Source organism: Mandrillus leucophaeus, unplaced genomic scaffold, assembly GCF_000951045.1.
Source record: "Mandrillus leucophaeus isolate KB7577 unplaced genomic scaffold, Mleu.le_1.0 Scaffold192, whole genome shotgun sequence".
NCBI classification, from domain to species: domain Eukaryota; kingdom Metazoa; phylum Chordata; class Mammalia; order Primates; family Cercopithecidae; genus Mandrillus; species Mandrillus leucophaeus.
This window is the reverse complement of record NW_012101943.1, coordinates 4,168,755-4,188,060: the sequence shown is the minus strand read 5'-3', so window position 1 is coordinate 4,188,060 and position 19,306 is coordinate 4,168,755. Positions and strand designations below refer to the sequence as shown.

Here is a 19,306-nt window from a genome sequence, read left to right as displayed (position 1 = left end):
ATTTCTAACAAGTCCCAGGTGATGCTGATGTTGCGGGTCCAGGGATACACTTTGAGAACAGCTTGTTACTCAGGCGATATGTGGGCAGTAGCATCATGTTCATCTGGGAGCTTCCTGCAGCGTCTCAGGCCTTGCCCCACACCTACTGGATCAGAATCTGCATTTTGACTCAATCCCTGCGTGATTCTCATGCACCTGGAAATTTGAGAAATATGCCCTTAGAGGTGCCAGAATGTTAAACCACTGGAGGCAGAGATAGATGGAGAATATCTCTTCTTCCCACAGATACTAAAGATGCAACAAAAAGGGCTGACTCTCTGGGTGTGCACCCAGGTGGGGCTGATGAGGACCGAAAAGAGGCGAGATGTGGATAGAGGACTCTTCCCTGAGGGAAGGCAGAGAGAACAGAGGAAAACCTGAAGAAAGGAGGTGGCTTCAGAGGAAAGGCATTCATCTGGGCCATAAAACAGCTGAGAGTACAGGGGTGGGGAGCAGAGGTGGGGAGGGGGTGCCCTGGAGCTGAAGCCTTCAGTGGGAGGACAGTGATAGGTGAACACGCATGTGAATAAACAGTTTGCTAAGCAGCTGCGAAGGCTGGCCAAGGTGAGAAAGCATCCATCTGCAGAGGCCTCAATAAGGCCAGCGTGTTGACTTTGTCCTGCAGTGCTCAGCAGTGGAAAAAACCAACAGCCACGTAGGGAGAGGGAAGGAGCCACGATGGGCACGGGTTACTGGGGCCAGGGCTTGACTGGTAGGTGGACACAACGGAAGGCCCAGGCCATGTGGGAACAGAGCGCAGAAGCAATAGATTCCTCTTGAAGATCCTTGGGCTGTTAACCTTTTTTAAATTTAAGAAAGGTTGTATGGGTGGGGAGGGAGGAAGGAAAATCCTTCAGAAGACATAGACTTACTCTGTTTCTTCCATCATATGTGAATGCATATGGATAGCCAAAAGGTGAATAAAACACATGTTCCCAGGTGGCCAGTGAGACCTAGGTTGCAAGATGGTGGGGTGTGGGTGAGGCCGGAGAGTGCTGTGAGCCCCAAAATTCCCCAGCCTTGGTCTCCCGCCACATAGCTAAGAAGTAAGGGAGGAGGGAAGGAGTCACCACCCAGCCTCACTTCCAGTGGAGTACCCTGTCTCCTTGTCAGTCCTGTCTCTGGGGACAGTTGCCTGCTTTCATGTCTCCATCTCCTCTTCTCTCACAGGGAAAAATTCACCTTAATATTGGAAGTTCCTCTCCTAGCAAAGTCCTTCTCAAGCATCCACAGGCAAACAGGAAACTAAGCAGAGTTAGGGCTTCCATGCCTAGCCAACTACACGTGACGCTCCTCTCGCTCCCCTAAGAACCAGTGCAAGGGGCAGCATGGGCTCTGGCACAGATGGACCTGTGTTGGAATCTCTGCACGTGCTTTGCTGACCCTGGCTAGCCGTTGACCTCTCTGAGCCCTTGTTTCCTTTCCACTAGGCTCTCTGAGGGCAGAGGCCACGTCTTTTTCACTGCTCTCTCTGCACTGAGCACTATGCAGGGCACATAGGAAGTTCCCGTAAATGTTTGTGGGATAAAGGAAATAAAACCTTCTCTCTTCCTGTCCCCCTTGTGATGGCTTTGCACAAGGCACTGTCCTTGGCCAGGTTTGCTAGGCTAGTGTGAGGATAAACCAGGTATATTACAAATTGGAGAGAACCTCTCGTTCTTCTTGGGAGAAGGTGCTATATCATGAAACAAGAATGTCTTGATTCCCTTCTATGCCAGGTACGGGGGAGAAACAGGTGTCTGATAACCACTGATCCAGGCAGGAATAAGCATACTACTGCCTCCCAAGGCCTGATGCCTCTCTCCTTCCTTCCTTCCTTCTTCCCTCCTCCTCTTCACTCTTTCTCTGCACACACGGAAGAATGGCTGCCAGGCATTGCCCATTTGGAAAAGTACAGCTCAATGGCTATGAATCAGCTTGGGCAGGCGAAAAATGATTCACGTCTGACCAAATCGATTTAGTTCAGGTTGTCCGTTCTGCATCTTTTTTCCCTTGTAATTAAATGATGATTGGTCTTGATGGTGGGAAGGAAAAGACAGAATTTAATTTGTTTGCCTTTGTAGAAAGCTGGGGACAGCACGGACAAGGGAAGATGTCTCCCATTTGGCAAATAACTGATGCGGAGGTGGAGTGGCAGTGGTGATGCTGGCACCTTCAGGCCTCCTGGGCCAGGCAGTGCAGCTGGTGGTAGACAGTTCAGAAGTCTACCATGTTCCCATCTGAAACTTGTGGCTGATCCTGCCCACTCCTGACCTTGCTCCAGGGAGTACACAAAGACGTAAGCTTAATTCACCCACCAGACGTAGCTCTTGAATCCCTGGGCATAGTGCCTGGTATAGTTAGGGTTGAGGAGAGGCATGGTGAGCAAATCAACCTCCCTCATCTCTCTGTTGTCACTCAGAGTCAAGCTGGCTGCTGCTGGTGGTGCTGACTTCTCTTGCTGCAGATTTCTCTAATATGTTTCTGCCCTGGACGCGTTTGTCAAATCCCTCGTGTTTCTTGTGTCTCGTGGCAGCTTAGCTCCTCCAGCCCTTGGATGAAGCAGCGTGGGAACTCTGTGCTTCCTCTCCCTCCCGCAGTGACATGCCATGCCACTACCTCTTCATCTGGTCCTATGACAGCCACTCACAAGCACCCGCATGTACCCAGCCCTGCACTAGCTCATGACAGCTGTAGTCAATTGGGTCAGGTGCTGTATCTCATCCAGCTCCCTCAGCAACCCTCTGAGATATTGGTAACATCCCTGATGAAGACATTTACTGAGGCGGAAATGGAGGCTCAGTGAAGCAAGGTGCCTGATGTTATAGCAATGAGCTATGAGTGGCCAGAGTAAGGAGATAAGCTCAGGCCTGACGCCAAAGCCCATGCTCCTTCTAGTCAACCACAGCGCCTCCTGTGGTGAATGGGTGAGTCAGCAACCAAGATGCACGAGGCCTTTTTGGTGGGCCTTGGCTGGGTGCTGAGGCTTCAGGTACGATCACGGGTTGGAAGAGCCCTCCTCTCTCCACGGTCTGGCACTATGACCCCTTCTGGTTATTAACAAGGCAGAGAGAGAGAGGGAAGAAAGCAGGCAAATAATGCGGGTTGCTATTCCTAGAGATTAGAATTTCAGGAAGGATAAACACAGCATTCACTCCAGAAGTATAAATAGGAAGACTTCACACATGACTAGAATGAGACATGTTTTAAGTCTGTTGAGTAAGGCAGTGATGAAGTAGATGTCCCCAGATTCACTCTCCTCCTCCTGGTCCCCCAGGCCCTTCACTTTTGGCAACTTTCAGCTCAGGGAGGAAGGAAAGCCCCTTTCAAAGCTTCAGATACTTCCTTAAGGTCAGTTCCTGCTTAAAGAAGGCCTTTACATTACTTCATCCCTTTGCCAAATTAAACTGAAAGGAAACCTTTCAAGTGTGATTGATTGCATGGCCCTTTCCTGTTCATTTCTCATGGGTGCCCTTTCTAACTTTCTTGCTTTCTTCCTTTCTCCAGGTGTTGACTTTAAGATGAAGACCATAGAGGTAGACGGCATCAAAGTGCGGATACAGATTTGGTGAGTTGGTGGGGAGGAGGAGGAGGCAGATGTAGGAGGAGAGTACCTCGGGCTGCTCCTTAGCTGTCCCTGCCATGTGTAAAATTCCTAGGCTTCACCTGGGATAACTGACCACCTCTATGATGGAGAGAAGCAAAGTCTCAGAAGCCCATCTCTTCCTATGAGCCTTAATCTCCAACCTCTAAGAAACTTTATGGGATTGACTACAAGCACCAAAGGGCAGGAATGGGAAGGAATTGGCACACTAACCATGGGGAATTTGTCTCAGGATTAGGCTTTGCCCTTGGGCTGTGCCACACTGTGTTAAGATTGGAAGGCAGGAGGCTACATCCCCCATCATTTAGGGCGAGACCCTGAGAGAGTTCCTCAGGACAGCACGGTGTAGTTTCCACAGTAGCAGAGGGTGCTGCTGTGGCTCTCTGCCTGAGTCTTGGAAGTACTGCCTTTGCCAGGGTTTAGAGCTCCCTCTCAATTCCACAGCAGTATGGGCACTGCCTTCAGAGGTCCCTTAGGGACTGGGGGTGTGGCAGCATCCCCTGCCAACTCCCATCCAAACAAATCTGGCCACAGTGGCCAGATTCCAGAGAGCTGTCCAAGGCCTGTTCTGGCTGTGGCTTCTGGTGTCTGCCAGGAGGGCAGTTGGCAGGAGGGGCCAAGGCCCCGCAGGCCTGGTCAGCACCAGCACAGATGACCAGGCCTCTGACTGCAGATCCCTGTGGGGATCCAAGCACCTCTGGTTTTTCACCCTGCAGCTCCCCAGTTTTTCCTGCAAGAGGACAGCTCTGCTCTTCCCCTCCCTGTCTGTTCCCATGGTCCCTGCCCCTCTGAGGGACTGGCTTTCTCCCACAGGGACACTGCAGGGCAGGAGAGATACCAGACCATCACAAAGCAGTACTATCGGCGGGCCCAGGTAAGCCACCACGTTGAGGGTTTCAAAGTGGGAAGGTGCCACCCACATTCCCAGCTCTGGGTATCTGAGATGTCTGTGGCACGGATCCCCTAAACACAGTTCGCCTGCTTCGAGGAATGCAGGGCATCTTTCAGCTGTTCACTGATCATTTGTCTGTCCATTGTTCATGGCTCAGTCACTGCAGGCAGCCCCTGGCCTCACCCCTGATTTCTGCCCTCCATCCTGGGTCAAATATCCGGGTCATAGCATGTGGTGCCTTCCTGCTGTAGAGAGTTCTGTGACGGGCCTGGGAGGCGGCAGTGGTGGGGTCTGAGAGAAGAGACATTTCTGGGTGCTGAGCAGGGAGAAGGGAGAGTGGGACCCAACCTTTAAGGTTCCACGGCCCTTCTGTCCCCATGACTGCACTCTCTCTGTGCGTATCACATACATCTCTCTATTTCTCTCTCTCTCAGGGGATATTTTTGGTCTACGACATTAGCAGCGAGCGCTCTTACCAGCACATCATGAAGTGGGTCAGTGACGTGGATGAGGTAGGAGATGCCACCTCACTGCTGGGGCGCAGAGAGGGTACTTCACCGGGGAAGGCAAGGCGAGGGCCAAATGGGAAGGCCGGAGCTCTCAGGGTGGGCGAGCAAATGCTTCCAGGAAGCTTTGCCTTCCACAGCCCTGGGTGAAGACCTCTGGGTGAGTAAGACATGGGGAAGAAACCGAAGCTGCCATGCCTTCACTCTCCATACCCTGCCAGGCCTCCGTGGCTGTGTCTTCCCCAGAAATGAATTAGTTCCAAGTCTGCCCTGTGAGCAGCTTCTTTCCTGGAATCTTGGACCAGATGGAGTTGCAAGATTGGGATCTAGTGCTGGCTCTGCACAATCGCTGTGGAGCCTTGCGAAGCCATTTGAATCCTCTGGGTCCCCAATTCCTGTAGAATGAGGGCTGGACTTAAATCCAATGTCCTTTCCAGCTCTGATACCAGTGGTCCAACCCAAGGAAGCACCAGTCTTAGCCAGAGTGTGTTCTACCCTGAGCTGTCCCCATGATACCCTTGAAGTCAGCCATGGCACTTGGGGAAGTCTGGCACCTGCATCCAGTCAGCCCACCCTGTCCCTAGGGCTCTGGAATTGGTGGTGGGCTGGAGGCAGTGCAGACTCTGTGGGGAAAATGGGGCAGGGGACAGCACTCACTGGCTGTTCTGCCCATCCTTTGTCTCTAGTACGCACCAGAAGGCGTCCAGAAGATCCTTATTGGGAATAAGGCCGACGAGGAGCAGAAACGGCAGGTGGGAAGAGAGCAAGGGCAGCAGGTAAGTGGAGGGAGAAGGCAAGTCCACCTCAGGTCCTCTGCTGGGCGTCTAGGGCCAGTCCTGAGCACGGGGATCCAGGGGTGGGTTCCCCAGCGGCAAGTCCTCCCATGTGTCCCCAGCACCCCAAGGCCCTGGGGGAGTGGCCATCCTCGGAAGGCTTGTTCCCTGGGTTTCAGGACAGAAGCACAGAGATTCAGGGTCCATCCAGAAACAAAGATGTCATAGGCAGCAACTCTCCCAAGTCCAGGTCCCCAAATGCAGGATTGCCCTCTGCTTAAGAGATCATCCCTGTGTTAGTGATGAAGGACTTCAGGTTGTCAACTTCTCTGACAGCATCCAGGCCTAGCTGCCATGTTATGGTCAGGAAATGATCTCCCATCCCACCCCACACTCCCCCACTCCTGTCCTTCTTACCCAGGAAAGAGCCAGGAGGCAAATGAGGAGACAAAGAGCCACAGTTGGAGAAGCCATGGGGGCGGAAAGGGTAGGAGGATGGCACTGAGGAAATGTCCAAGCTTGCAGGGAGACCATCCTCCCAGAGTGCAGAAAGAAATATTGGTCATTATTTTTTTCTTTTTCTTTTTTTCTTTTTTTTTTTTTCGAGACGGAGTCTCGCTTTGTCACCCAGACTAGAGTGCAGTGGTGCCATCTTGGTTCACTGCAACCTCTGCCTCCTGAGTTCAAGCAATTCTTCTGCCTCAGCCTGCCAAGTAGCTGAGATTACAGGTGCATGCCACCACGCTTGGCTAATTTTTTTGTATTTTTAGTAGAGATGGGGTTTTGCCATATTGGCCAGGCTGGTCTCGAACTCCTCACCTCAGGTGATCCACCAGGTCTCCCAAAGTGCTGGGATTACAGGCGTGAGCCTCCGCACCCAACCAAGATTGGTATTTCTGAGACAAGTTATCCACCCAGTCCATGGATCTCAAGAGTTTTCCTCTCCCTTCTTAGTCAATAGCATTCCATTAGTACTTAAAATGAAACTGATTGTTTGGTATAAAATATAAGACATGGTCATTGACCAATTTGAAAGTAGAGGCAAAGCCTACTAGGATAGTATTTATTGAGCACTCTGTGTGGCACTGTGCTAAGCCAAGCTCTTTTAAGTGCATGACCCCATTTAATCATCCCACAACCATGGATGGGAGACACTCTCAGTCTCCTTTAACAGAAGATAAAGCTGGGGCTTACAGAGAATGAACAACTTGTCCAAGGTTGCACAGCTAGCCGTCGGTGGCAGTGCTGCTACTCAGGTCTGGGACTGTGGGACTCCAGAGCCCATGTTTTGTATGAGGATGCCACACTGCCACAATGGATGGTGTCTTTATCTCCTGATATATGATTGTGTGTTGAGGGGTGTGGGGTGGCAGCTGGAAGAATGGAGAGGTGTATTTGTGGAGGATCTTCCCCCATTCTCTGCTACCCTGTCTTGGAGCTCCCAGTCCCATCTGAGAAATTATCTACTCTGAGAAATCGTCACAACACAGCATGGTTAAGTGCAGTGGCAGAAGCCTGTGCCTGGTTGTGTGGGCTCCTCCCCTGCCTTACTCTCTTTCAGAAATGTCCTTCTCTTGCAGCTGGCGAAGGAGTATGGCATGGACTTCTATGAAACAAGTGCCTGCACCAACCTCAACATTAAAGAGGTGAGAGCCCTGGCGACCAGGCACCTGCTCTCAGGCTGAGTCCAGCAGAGGCGGGAGGAGGAGCCATAAGATGGACCTCATCCCTTGGGCCCCTGCAGGGTTGCCAGAGGAGAGGAGGAGATGCTGGACTAACCTGTGCCCTTTGGTTTCCAGTCATTCACGCGTCTGACGGAGCTGGTGCTGCAGGCCCATAGGAAAGAGCTGGAAGGCCTCCGGACACGTGCCAGCAATGAGTTGGCATTGGCAGAGCTGGAGGAGGAGGAGGGCAAACCCGAGGGCCCAGCGAACTCTTCAAAAACCTGCTGGTGCTGAGTCCTGTGTGGGGCACCCCACACGACACCCATCTTCCCTCAGGAGGCCCGTGGGCAGACAGGGGAGCCGGGGCTTTGCCCTGCTGCTGTCCTCTTGTGTGATGACCCTATTGAGTATCAGTAGCCACTACTCCCCCTGCCTGGCCCTGAGAGCGGCTCTGCTGTCATCTCAAGCAGCCCCTGCCCCCAACCTGTCCACCCTGGAGTGGTCTTCTTCAGCCTGTTTCCCCAGCCACAGGCCTGCTATGACCCCTACGATGTGCCGCAAACACCGACTCACCACCCCGCACCCCCCAGACAACGGCCGGGGCTGGAGTCCAGGCCACATTCAGCTCCTCCTTTCTCCGTGCATCTTGTCTCCTCTCGGCTTTTTCTCTCTTCCCCTACTTCTCTTTCTCTGACCCCTCCCCTCCAGTGCGTTTCGTATCAAAGCCCCTCAAACCTCCTCCCCTGTGTGTCCTGCTGTATGGAGGCTGTCGCAGCTCGTTTTCCTTCCTTCCTAACCTGTCCGAGGGGATGGACCCAGTCTCGTGGGGAGGTTCCACCCTTGGATCCAGGAAGAACCCTCCACCCTGCCTCGTGGGTGGGCCAAAGGCTACAGGGTGCTTCTTCCTCTTACCCTCCCCACTGTCCTTCATGTGCCATGGGCCTGCCTCCCCAGTGACCTGCGAAAGTGGAGCATCGAGGTAGGAAGGAAACGGCAACTGGGGAGTCCTTGAGCCTGGGGCCGCCCTACCTCTACCCACTCCCCCTCCAGAGCTTTGCCCTTGCTTGGCTGCCCGCCTGCCCCTTTGGGGAACTGAGCTCAGAGGCAGGTGCTTCAGAGAAGGAAACAAAATGAGGGGTGGCAGGGATAAAAAGTCACCTCCATTCTCTACCTCCCATGCAGCATGAACACAATTTCTCTCCACCTGACTCCTGAAGTTAAAGACGTGGACCAAGGCCTGTGGGTACTCCAGGGGCAAGGAGAGCCCTGGGGTCAGTGACACTGTCAGGCCAACCATGCACTCCAGAAAGGGCAGCATTTGGAAATGAAGGACTTGTATCGGGTTAAGAACAAGGGAGAGCTGGCCAGGGATGGCAGTTTGCACAGCAGAGGGGAATGTAGCAACAGCAGGGCCTCCTGGGCCCCATCTTCCATTTCTTAGGTAAGAAGAGCATTTCCTCAGACTCCCAGGCAGAGGACTGAGCCCAGCCTTCAGCAACCAAGGTTCTCCTGGGACCCAAAGTTTATGGGAGAAGGGCAAATCCTTCATGGGAAGAGAGAAGGAAGGCCCTGGGTAGAAACGCTTGGTGCTGTTCTCTTCGGCCTTTAAGACAAAGCGCTCATCTTGCCCTCTAGCTCCCATTAGGCTTGAGGGTTTGCCAACTGCACTGTGGCTACAGGTTGAGGGAAGAGGACTCCCTCCTCCAGAGTGCTATGTTCAGGAAGTTTCTTTAACCCCATATGGCCCAAGAGTAGCTTGTAGGAGGCCCTTTGAAGATGGAACAAGTAATTTACCAGTCCTACTGGGGTTTCTGCCCGCCTTCCCAAGGTGGGCGAGGCCTAGGAAGAGAGTTGTTCTTAAGGCCACACATTAGCTGCATTGCGTGGCTGCAGCCAAAACAAAGAACTGGGTATTGAGCATTCATCAACTAAGGACCAAAATCCAGGGCACACATATGTGAAGGGTAAGAACCCCACTTCCTTACTCCTCCAAAAAGAGGTGGGGATAGAACCACCAAACCTTTCCTCCTGACTTACCAAACCAGGAAACAGCAGGAGAGGGTGGCTCAGGACTTAGGGACAGGGTATGGGTTAGATAGTGGAAAGCAAAGGAGAGCAGGAAGTTATAAATCACTGGTTAATGAGAAACGGAGAGAGCTGACTCTAGGATGAAGCTGTGACTAGGCTGGAGTTGCTTCCTTGAGGATGGACTCCTTGGTACCAAGACCTATGCCACATCACACTGGGGCTAGGGAGGTGGGTGATGCCAGCCCTCAGTCTGTCTTCAGCCAGGGACTTGAGAAGTTATATTGGGCAGTGGCTCCAACCTGTGGACCAGTATTTCAGCTTTCCCTGAAGATCAGGCAGGGTGCCATTCATTGTCTTTCTCTCCTAGCCCCTTCAGGAAAGAAGGACTATATTTGTACTGTACCCTAGGGGTTCTGGAAGGGAAAACATGGAATCGGGATTCTATAGACTGATAGACCCTATCCCCACAAGGGCCATGACTGGGAAAAGGTATGGGAGCAGAAGGAGAATCGGGATTTTAGGGTGCAGCTATGCTCACCCTAAACTTCTGGTGGCCTGGGGCATGTCTTGAGGCCCCGACTGTTGAGCAGGCTCTCCTGGCCTGTTTACTCGTCACCACCTCTGCACCTGCTGTATTGAGACTCCAGCCAGCCCCAGGCACGCCACCTGCTCCTGAGCCCCCACTATCTCCCTGTGACGGGTGAACTTCGTGTACTGTGTCTTGGGTCCATATATGAATTGTGAGCAGGGTTCATCTATTTTAAACACAGATGTTTACAAAATAAAGACTATTTCAAACCACCGGTGTGGCTGCCTGGATGAGTCCCTGGGGGTAGGTCTCACTTGGACCCTGGCAGGGATGTGGGAGGGAGAGAGGCAGTGCTGGTAGAAGCAGCTCCAGAAGTGATGAAGGCAACAGCGGTTGTCTTCCCTTCTCTACCTTCCCTAGCACCACCTGCAGGGAGGCCCAAAGAAAAGCCCCATTGCCCTGGCAGTGCAGAAATAAGATGAAACACAGTTATTGAGAGGATGCTGAACATCTATGAGCAGGAATATTTTTTTTGTTTTGTTTTTTGTGTTTTTTTGAGACGGAGTCTCGCTCTGTTGCCCAGGCTGGAGTGCAGTGGTGCGATCTTGGCTCACTGCAAGCTCTGCCTCCCGGGTTCACGCCATTGTCATTTTAGTAGAGATGGTTTCACCATGTTAGCCAGGATGAATGAGCAGGTTTTAAAGCCAAGATGGTCTCATCTGTTTGTGTGGGTGAGGAATGGGTCTTCCTGAAGGCATGAAGAGGGACTGGATAATCTTTCAGATTTGTGATTGGATACCTCAGGGGAGCAGAGGCAGACTGGGAGCTCAGGACTGCAGGTATTTCATACTTTGGGATATGGAATTGATGGAGGTGGAGAATATTGGGGATAAGGATTGAATGAAGAAAGGAGTAGGACAATGCAGGACAATAGTAGTCTTAAGATCTTCACTACACTTTACAGGGCCCTAGTGATAGATAAACTCTTCTGACCCTAACCATCACTGTGTGAGATGGGGAGGGTGGTTATCTCTCCATGTCCCACAGGCAAGGAAACAGATGCTCAGAGAACTTAAAGATTTGGCCGGGTGCAGTGGCTCATGCCTGTAATCCCAACTCTCTGGGAGGCTAAGGCAGGAAGATTGCTTGAGCCCAAGAGTTTGGGACCAGCCTGGGCAACACAGACACTGTCTCTAGAAAAAATTAGCTGAGTGTGGTGGCTTGTGAGGCTGAGGCCAGTGGATCACTTGAGCCCAGAAGGTCAAGGCTGCAGTTGCCCCATTGCACTCCAGCCTGAGTGACAGAGAGAGACCCTGTCTCAATAAAAAGAGCTTAAAGATTTGCCTAAGGGTCCCAAGTAACAGTGGCAGAATTGTGGTTGGAAACCACTGAATTGGAATCACTGGAGGGCAAAGTTTTGGCATCTCTAGAAAAATCCCTACAAACAATTCTCATTTATAGTCAGAATTTAAGAACTACCAACCCAGGCTTTCTGCCTAAGCCAGTGCTGTGTCCAGAGCAAGCACTGTCCTGCAGAAAGCCATGAGAATCACACGCTATTTAGTGTATGCTTAAAAGTTGTAAGCTTTTGGAAAGTGAGGCCAGTTTGAGGTAAATTTGGAGACAGAGATATTTTAGGAGAGCCTCACCAAGTATATTCCATTAGGAAAGGTGAGAACTGAGCCGAGATCGCACCACTGCACTCCAGCCTGGGCAACAGAGCGACACTCTGTCTCAAAAAAAAGAGTCTAAAGGGTCCAAGGTCACACCAGGAGAAAAGGGATGGCATGTACCTAGGGAAGAGGGAACCCTCCACTACAGAAGCTCGGGAACTCCTATGGCTTTCTTGAAGAAGGCTTGCAAAAGAGCAGAGAATAAGAGGTGTCTCTGGAGGCCCAGAGAGTACTAGGGGGAAGCTCTTGGTATGCATATAAATCTGTCAGGTTACAGTTTTGCCCACTATCAGTGCCAAGTCCTTGCGACTCAGTGGCTTGGTAGGGACTCTTATTGGTTGTTTCTAGGAACTCCACCCAGCTTCAGCAGGGGACACACTTCCCCCTACACTGACTGTCACTCCTTCTGCCCACTTAGGTAGTGGAAACTTGTTTTTAGGGAGCAGTCAGCTGAGACACATGGTCCCTGTGTACTCGAACAGCCATGGAAAAGCTGCAAGGCAGCTCGGCGCTCCCTGGCGAGTAGCTCCTTCATCTCATCTCAACAAATCAGATTCTCAAGACCAGCTGCTCCCCAGACTTGCTTATTCTTTGTTCAAGGAGACAGTTCCCAATGGATGTGACCCTGTAAAAACACTCTAGTAAACATTTGCTTTGTTATTGAAATTTCACTCTAAAATCCCAAAGCTAGGTCAAACCCCACTGCTAGTTTTACTGAGGAAGAAATCAAGGCTTTTTTTTTTTTTTTTTTTTTTTGTGAGACGGAGTCTCGCTCTGCCGCCCAGGCTGGAGTGCAGTGGCCAGATCTCAGCTCACTGCAAGCTCTGCCTCCCGGGTTCACGCCATTCTCCTGCCTCAGCCTCCCGAGTAGCTGGGACTACAGGCGTCCGCCATCTTGCCCGGCTAGTTTTTTGTATTTTTTAGTAGAGACGGGGTTTCACCGTGTTAGCCAGGATGGTCTCCATCTCCTGACCTCGTGATCCGCCCACCTCGGCCTCCCAAAGTGCTGGGATTACAGGCTTGAGCCACCGCGCCCGGCTCAAGGCATTTTTAAAAGAGTAACTTGTTGAGTTGGCGGGTGCTTGGAAGAATGAAGTGGCTTAGGGTCTTTTCAGTTTCTGTGGCTTCCAGGGGTCCTCTGAGATGGCCCTTAGCAGACGTCCTGCGATGCACTGCATGGCTCTTGTTGAAAGCATCAGGGTGGCCTGCCTGCGTCTGGAACCACAGCAGTTTCAACTTCCTCCACACTTCCTTCTCTGGGAAGGTGACCAGCACAAACCCGCTCTGAAAAGTCTTGGGGACCGAATCTCTGTCTGAGAGGGAGGTAGGTGCAGTTCACCCACCTGTTCTGTGACTCCTCTTCACCATTCTCGCAGCAACGACTGAGCCTCATGACTTGGGGGCTGGAGGATGAGGTGGAGGTGGGGGATATAATATAGGAGACGGTACAGTGCAGGGGCAGAGGCCAGTGCGTTCTCCAGGACAAGTGGCACCATGCACTGAAAAACTTCTCAAGATAAACACAACTTTGTCTCTTCAGCCTGGCAAGAGCTGAGGCACTGAAAGCTTGTTTTTTCCCCTAGAAAATGACATGCTCTCCTCCTAAGGGTCCCTTTGATTTTGTCCTGGTGGAAAGCAACAAAAAGAACGTGAACAGGAATATGTATATTTCAGTCGTCATCTGAGTCCTGTGGACAGGAGGCTCAGTTCTCTTCTTCATCTTTCAGATCTCCGCAGACCCTGCCCTCTCTCTGTACAATTCAGAGATTGACACTCAGCAGGCATTCAATAAACGTCTGTGTCAAGTGAGAACAGCTTGATGGGGCAAGTAGGAGTCAATCCTGCATCCCTCCCTCCCTTTTTTTCCTCTCCATTCGACCTTTAGGGCTCTGGTTTCCTGTAAGTAGTGAATTATTTACCTTTGCTCATAGATATCAAATTGGCCCTTACCAGGGTGCAGCAGGGTGGGGTGGGGAGGCGGCTTTGTTCAGTCTGTTAATAGGAGGAGCAAACCTCCTTGTTCAAACAGCACTTACAGGTGGGGGCCTGTTTTTGCTAAGTCATCCTGGGGATGCTCAAAGCTCCATTGTTAGATCCTTCTGTCCTCCTTCCTGGCTCCTCCTTCCTCCCCACACCTCGAATAGACTCATAAGGGGCTCAGGCCTCTCTGCGGGGCTCACTCTGCGCTTCACCATGGCTTTCATTGCCAAGTCCTTCTATGACCTCAGTGCCATCAGCCTGGATGGGGAGAAGGTAGATTTCAATACGTTCCGGGGCAGGGCCGTGCTGATTGAAAATGTGGCTTCACTCTGAGGCACAACTACTCGGGACTTCACCCAGCTCAACGAGCTGCAATGCCGCTTTCCCAGGCGCCTGGTGGTCCTTGGCTTCCCTTGCAACCAATTTGGACATCAGGTGAGGGGTCCCTCCTTGTAGTGCACCAAAGGTGTTGGGTTGGTGTAGCTCAAGTGGGATAAGGGGAGAGGCTGAATGACCATGTTGGAGTGTCTGGAATAATGGGGTATGTTTTGTTAAGCTAGGTCTTTAGGTGCATGTGACATACCAAGGGAAGGTATGTATTTTTTAAGATTAAACACTGAGGCTGTGTGATTTTTATAGTTTACTGTCTTTCTACTATATTACTCCATGAGGGCTGGTGCCAGGTCTGTGTTTCTCTCCACTGTGTCCTCAGTGCCTAGGGCATAGAGAAAGCACTCATTATTTGTTGAATAAATGAGTGGAGAAAATAGAGGCCAGGAATCAAACAAGAATTGGACAGACTCAAGAGATCTTAGCTCTAGCTGGAATTGGTTTTGCTATTTAATGGCTCTGTGCCCTCGGAAAGGGTGCTTCATTTTTTGGTTTAGTTTCCTCATCTGTAAACTGGGGATAATACCACTTAGCTCATAGGATTATGATGTTTAGGGGATAGGATATACAAAAGTAACTTGAAGAATATTAAGTACTTTGCAAATGCAAGCAAATTGATTATTTAGATTGAGGATGATTTTTGTTGGTTTAAATTAGCCAAGTGGAAAGAGAGTAAGTGGGAAAGAGAAAGGTTTTCAACAGGCACGTGCCTCCTCTGGGCATCACATGAACCTCTCTATTTCAGATTAATGGGTCAAGTTGTTATAGATCTTCAGCCCACATACCTCGAGTTCTCTTTTAGGGATTCTTCTATTTCCACCTATGATTTTAATGTACAAGCAGGGAGAATGAACCCAAGTGAACCCTCTCATTATAATCCCCTTAGTTCAATTCACAGTGGCATGAAGGCATGGAAGAGAGGAAAGCAGGAAGGCTGAAGCATCACTGGCTGTGACAAACCTGAGCCCAAACTGTTCACTGCTCTCACTGTTCTTCCCTAAGTTTTCTGTCTGGCCTTCTAGAGCAGGAGAGATAGGACTGGCAAACCTTCTTTCAAGATGTCCCTCCAGCCCCAGAAGTACCTCCAGTCTCACACCATCACTTCAGCCTAGCAAGTTGCTGGAGGGAGTCTATAACCTACCAGGAGCCAGCCAGCCATTTGCATTAAGAAATAGAAGTCTGCCAGGGTGCAGAGGCTCACACTTACAATCCCAGCGCTTTGGGAGGCTAAGGTGGGCAGACTGCTTGAGCTCACCAGTTCAAGATTAGCCTGAGCAACATGGTGAAACCTTGCCTCTACAAAAATTGCAAAAATTAGCCAGGCGTGGTGGCATGTGCCTGTAGTCTCAGCTACTTGGGAGGCTGAAGTGGGAGGATCGCTTGAGCCTGGGAAGTCGAGGCTGCAGTGAGCTATGATTGTGCCACCGCACCCAGCCTAGGTGACAGAGTGAGGCCCTGTCTCAGGAAAAAAAACAAAAACAGAGAAGTCTACTAGAGATCAGCTCTGGGCTCATGATGTCATGATGGCCTGGAACTGACTGAACTAGTTTGTTCTCACAGGTCAGAAGCAGGAACTTTCTCCCAGAGGAAGATATCCGCCTCTTAAATTGGAAAGGCAGAGGTGGAAAAGAAGGGTTCCCACGGGCCTTCTGGGTTGTCATGAGTGGGGATGCTGAGAGGGAATAGGACAGGGATGGCAGTGGGGAGGGAAAGGCAGGGACCAGATTTTGAGCCAAAGCATGTGTAGCTGAGAGTAGTGAGTGGACAGGAGGTGCAGCAGTCTTTGGGTAGCACCCTACTCATGAAAAGAATGATAATTACATACAACCTTTAGCCATCAAGCACTTATTTCCTCAATGCCCCCTTCCGCTGGCCTATTCCCGAACCCTAAATCCTGTATCCTATTTAGTTCACTCCTGTTGGTACTAAGTAGTTCCATTTAGAGTACACATTCATTATTGCCTTGAACTTGCTCTGCTGTTATGGCACCTGAAAACTAGATGTCCTTGGATGGGGGTCTTCCTTCATCAAAGCTTCTTCCCATTTGTACTTCAGTTCTAGGACAAGGCAAGAAGAAAGCAAGAAGCTGTAAATCCCATTCCTCTGGGTCTCAATTTCACCCTCAGTTCAAGGAGCTGAATAGGCAGAGGCAAAGGCTATACTCAACACATGTGCAATTGAAAGCAGGCGAGGCAAAACCAGGGCAGAGGGAAAGGGGGTGTGTGTGTAGGTATGGATATATGGGAAGGTAGGTCGGTAGGTTAGTTGAAGAGGAGGTTCTAAGCAGTATAACCTAAGCCTCTTTTCTCTTTCTTCTGCTTCAGACACCTTAAGAACTGCTCAGGGTAGACTGGAGACAAAAGCAACAGCTCAGAAGTGCTAAATCTTGAAGAGCAGCCAAAGCATGGGCAACAAAGTGAGACCTCATCTCTACAAAAAAAGAAAAAAAAAAAAAAAAAAAATTAGCCGGGCATAGTGCCCTATGTCTGTAGTCTCAGCTACTAAAGAGGCTGAGGCAGGAGGAATGCTTGAGCCCAGAGATTCAAGGCTGCAGTGAGCGACACCTTGTCTGTCTCTCTCTCTCTCTCCCCCTCACAGTGAAAAAGAATGATCCTGGGAAGGGAGTGTAGGAGGGTGAAAGAGTTTCATGTTGTGGATCCTTCTTTTCCCCTATCCCTTGTCCATGCTCTTTATCTTTTTCCTTCCCTAGGAGAACTGTCAGAATGAGGAGATCCTGAACAGTCTCAAGTATGTCCGTCCTGGGGGTGGATACCAGCCTACCTTCACCCTTGTCCAAAAATGTGAGGTGAACGGGCAGAATGAGCATCCTGTCTTCGCCTACCTGAAGGACAAGCTCCCCTACCCTCATGATGACCCATTTTCCCTCATGACCGATCCCAAGCTCATCATTTGGAGCCCCGTGCGCCGTTCAGATGTGGCCTGGAACTTTGAGAAGTTCCTCATAGGGCCGGAGGGAGAGCCCTTCCGACGCTACAGCCGCACCTTCCCAACCATCAACATTGAGCCTGACATCAAGCGCCTCCTTAAAGTTGCCATATAGACATGAGCTTTTCAGCACACAGATCTACTCCATCCAGTCCTGAGGAGCCTCAGGATGTAGCATGCCCCCAGGAGACACTGCTGGACCTCAGCATTCCCTTGATACCAGTCCCCTTCACTGCAGAGCCTTGTCTTTCCCCTCTGCCTGTTTCCTTTTCCTCTCCCAACCCTCTGGTTGGTGATTCAACTTGGGCTCTAAGACTTGGGTAAGCTCTGGGCCTTCACAGAATGATGGCACCTTCCTAAACCCTCATGGGTGGTGTCTGAGAGGCGTGAAGGGCCTGAAGCCACCCTGCTAGAAGAAACCAATAAAGGGCATGTGTGGAAATGGCCAGCCTCTGTGTGTCTTCTTTGACAGAGGGCGGAGGGAAGCTACAAACTGCAGGTGGGATAGAGGAGCTGCTAGGACGCAAAGCTTTGGGAGGGGAGGATCTGATGTATCAAGGGATGCCCTAATTACTGACTGGAAAGCAAGCTCTGGCCAACGTCTGCGGTGGCAGTTGGAGTTATGGGAAATGTGAATTATATTATTCCTTTACAGCTCTTCTTCAGAATTGGGGAAAAAGAGAAAGTGATAATGGGAGGTAGGGGAGGAAATGACAATGAGCCCTTTGTTTGGGGATACTGGGAGGCTGTTAGGAGGATTACAGTCAGAAAGACATCAATAGCACTGTGGGTACTGGGTCAACTAGATCTGACTTGTGCCTTGGGAAATTCCTGGGAAGTCAGCTTAATGTTTACTGATAGCAATGGCATAGAGGGTGTAGTTACTGAGAACACAAAGAGCACTTTATCTTCTTCCTGATCATCAAATCTCTCCAATGTTTGATCCTTTGCTAGACTGACTCTCCCTCCCTTTTAAAGTTCATGGCCTGGGTGTGATGGCTCACGCCTGTAATTCCAGCACTTTGGGAGGCCAAGGCAGGTGGATCACTTGAGGTCAGGAGTTCGAGACCAGCCTGGCCAACATGATGAAACCCTGTCTCTACTAAAAATACGAAAAAATTAGCCAGGTGTGGTGGTGCACGCCTGTAATACCAGCTACTAGGGAGACTGAGGTGGGAGACTTGTTTGAACCCGGGAGGTGGAGGCTGCAGTGAGCCAAGATGGCGGCGCCACTACACTCCAGCCTGGGTGACAGAGTGAGACTTCATCTTTAAATAAATATATAAATAAATAAAGTTCACATTACACCCTCATTCTTCTCAAACTCACATATTCACAAATTCAGGCTCGAGACAAATAGAGGCAGGAATGATTGGACTCATTTCTTCCTCCGTAAGAAGGAAGGGGTTGGGGATGGGAGAGCGCCTCCCTTCAGAGTCAGGCTGTTTATAATCTGCCATTTGCAACATCATTGTTCCTCACCGTGAGGACAGTTTTGCTGAGAGGCCTTGCAAGGATGGTGTCCCAATTCCTCATCCAGTGCAGACATAATCAAAACATACCCCCACCGCCAAAGTCAGGTTCTATTATGGTTTGGAAAAGATACCTGCTGAGCGGTCACTGCCTGTCACCTTGTCCCACAGACTTCATCCTGGAAACTTCTGATTTCACCATCCCTTCTTTGACCACTAGATGGAATATTTTCACTTCTATTCACTGAAGCCCTGAAGGGACAGTTTTCCAAACTGGACACACTGCTTGAGAATCCCAATGCTGAAGGGGAAATGTCTTTCCTTTAATTGTTCTGCTTACCCTAACCGTTTTCTAAGCACTTGCATCACATGAGAGTGAATGTGGAATAGATGTTTAAGATCCCCACTGTGTGACCTTCAACTAAACCTGTCATCAACAGAGCTTTATTTCAAAAGGGTAACCTGAGTATTACAGTGGAAATCCCCTGGCACCCTTCTGCAGGGCCTTCTGCTAACTTAAGGCTACCCTTAACTTCACTCTTGAAACCTCAAGCCTTTCATATTCCCGCTCTGAAAGCCAACAGCTGGGGTATGAATGATTATGGGGCAGGATCATGTACCGATTTTAGAGCAGTAACTGCAGACAAGTTGCTTTCCTGACAAATAGAGAATTCTTGTTGAAAGGTAGTCATCATCTTGACAGTACCATAGCCTGTTGTTACATCCAGTAACAGAGCCAGCTATCTGGGGTGTTGGAAACATGCTACCGGCAGCTTAGAGCCTGATACACCAGTACAATGTGTTCAGTCTTTCCCTTGAGGCCCAAGTTCA

At 50.5% G+C, this 19,306-nt stretch overlaps 3 protein-coding genes across 3 annotated transcripts in view; 2 read left to right on the top strand and 1 right to left on the bottom strand.

Moving 5' to 3' along the window:
• Positions 1–10,288, top strand: part of RAB15 (RAB15, member RAS oncogene family) — a 30,117-nt gene extending 19,829 nt beyond the window's left edge. Inside the window, exons 4-9 of the mRNA XM_011978331.1 lie at positions 3,526–3,586; positions 4,436–4,496; positions 4,949–5,026; positions 5,707–5,796; positions 7,374–7,439; positions 7,593–10,288. Coding sequence (XP_011833721.1) covers positions 3,526–3,586; positions 4,436–4,496; positions 4,949–5,026; positions 5,707–5,796; positions 7,374–7,439; positions 7,593–7,751 — 515 coding nt within the window. The 3' untranslated portion in view covers positions 7,752–10,288. The remainder of the gene's footprint in view (positions 1–3,525; positions 3,587–4,435; positions 4,497–4,948; positions 5,027–5,706; positions 5,797–7,373; positions 7,440–7,592) is intronic.
• Positions 10,289–13,024: 2,736 nt separating this feature from the next.
• CHURC1 (churchill domain containing 1) overlaps positions 13,025–19,306 on the bottom strand; it is a 28,308-nt gene continuing 22,026 nt past the window's right edge. Inside the window, exon 4 of the mRNA XM_011978314.1 lies at positions 13,025–13,312. Coding sequence (XP_011833704.1) covers positions 13,199–13,312 — 114 coding nt within the window. The 3' untranslated portion in view covers positions 13,025–13,198. The remainder of the gene's footprint in view (positions 13,313–19,306) is intronic.
• Positions 13,714–17,451, top strand: GPX2 (glutathione peroxidase 2). The gene is given in 2 exon segments (XM_011978310.1): positions 13,714–14,102; positions 16,768–17,451. Coding segments are annotated over 2 exon segments (573 nt in total). The 5' UTR covers positions 13,714–13,880; the 3' UTR covers positions 17,119–17,451.